The 1,315-nt window shown below is 55.5% G+C and overlaps 1 protein-coding gene across 1 annotated transcript in view; it reads left to right on the top strand.

Moving 5' to 3' along the window:
• The first annotated feature begins 531 nt into the window (after nucleotides 1-531).
• id4 (inhibitor of DNA binding 4) overlaps nucleotides 532-1,315 on the top strand; it is a 5,852-nt gene continuing 5,068 nt past the window's right edge. The window contains exon 1 of the mRNA XM_015041718.1: nucleotides 532-1,278. Coding sequence (XP_014897204.1) covers nucleotides 856-1,278 — 423 coding nt within the window. The 5' untranslated portion in view covers nucleotides 532-855. The remainder of the gene's footprint in view (nucleotides 1,279-1,315) is intronic.

The raw sequence follows: 1,315 nt of genomic DNA on the forward strand, positions 1-1,315 counted from the left end.
AGCCGCAAATGTAACGTTTATTTTACTCTTTTTAATTTGTAATTTTTAGTCTTGACAGACATTTGCTAACTTGACCCAACCCGGCCTTTCTGGTCGTGCAGGTGTTTCATTGTCGCAGTGATCAATGCGAACGTGGCTGTGCGTAATTACGCATCAATAAGTCCGGGCACTAAAAAGCTGCTGATCTGAATCCCGTCGGTGTGGAAGTGTGAACACATCCGATGCGCTGCAGGATTCCTCCGGACAGACACACGAAGCTCCACGTTTCTTTACACTCTATCCTATAATCTATAGAGCGCTGTTGGAACAGCCGCATTCCTCTCTCCTCCGTCGGATCGGTTTGTTTTCTGTCTCCCTTTCCATTTCTCTCTCTTTCTCTCTCTCTCTCTCTCTCTCTTACACACACACACACACACACACACACACTTCCAGCGTCTAGGTAGCCCACCGCATCGCGCGCATAGAGAGAAAGAGAGAGAGAGAGAGAGAGAGAGAGAGAGAGACACGCCTTTTTCTCGGCTCCGCCGTCGGGTCGGTGGGCAGCGGGCTGCCAGTGATTGACCAGCTCCTCTCCCTGATCTGTCAGCCTGCTCGCCTTGGCGCCTCCCCTCTCCTCTATAAATGAACCAAGTCTATTCACTGCGCTCATTGCGCGCCTGCTGAAGTGAGAGGAACCGGAGGGCTTCGCGGGATGTGTTGACAGACCAGAATTTCGCCTTTTGGGTTCGCTTCACCTTTTCGGTCTTCTGCAGCTTCTCGTTGTCGTCGCTGCCGTGTCAGAAGCGGCTCCTGCTCGGGTTCTTATTGTTTCATTATCGCCGCTGCCTCCGCGCGAGAGCCGTCGGGTTATTTAAGATGAAGGCTGTTACTCCAGTCCACCCCCAGGACTCCTCCTCCTCTTCCTCCTCCTCCTCCTCCTCTTCATCCTCCTCCTCCAGCGGCGGCGGCAGCAGCAGCCAGCTCTCCCTGCACTATCTGTCGAAGCAGAGCCTGAACATCGCCCGGTGCCGGATGGAAGAGGAGGACCTGTTCTGCTTGCAGTACGACATGAACGACTGCTACAGCCGCCTGAAGCGCCTGGTGCCCACCATTCCGCAGGACAAGAAAGTGAGTAAAGTGGAGATCCTCCAGCATGTCATAGACTACATCCTGGACCTGCAGCTGGCTCTGGAGACGCACCCTTCCCTGCAGAAGCAACCGCCTCAGCGGACCTGCCCGCCGGCAGCCTCCAACCCCAACAGGACGCCGCTGACGGTGCTCAACATCGACCACCACCAGGTAAGCTGTGGGCCGTGGTGGGGAGGGGGAGAGGTGG

Source organism: Poecilia latipinna, unplaced genomic scaffold (genome assembly GCF_001443285.1).
Source record: "Poecilia latipinna isolate Pla-1442-1.1 unplaced genomic scaffold, P_latipinna-1.0 Scaffold566, whole genome shotgun sequence".
NCBI lineage: Eukaryota > Metazoa > Chordata > Actinopteri > Cyprinodontiformes > Poeciliidae > Poecilia > Poecilia latipinna.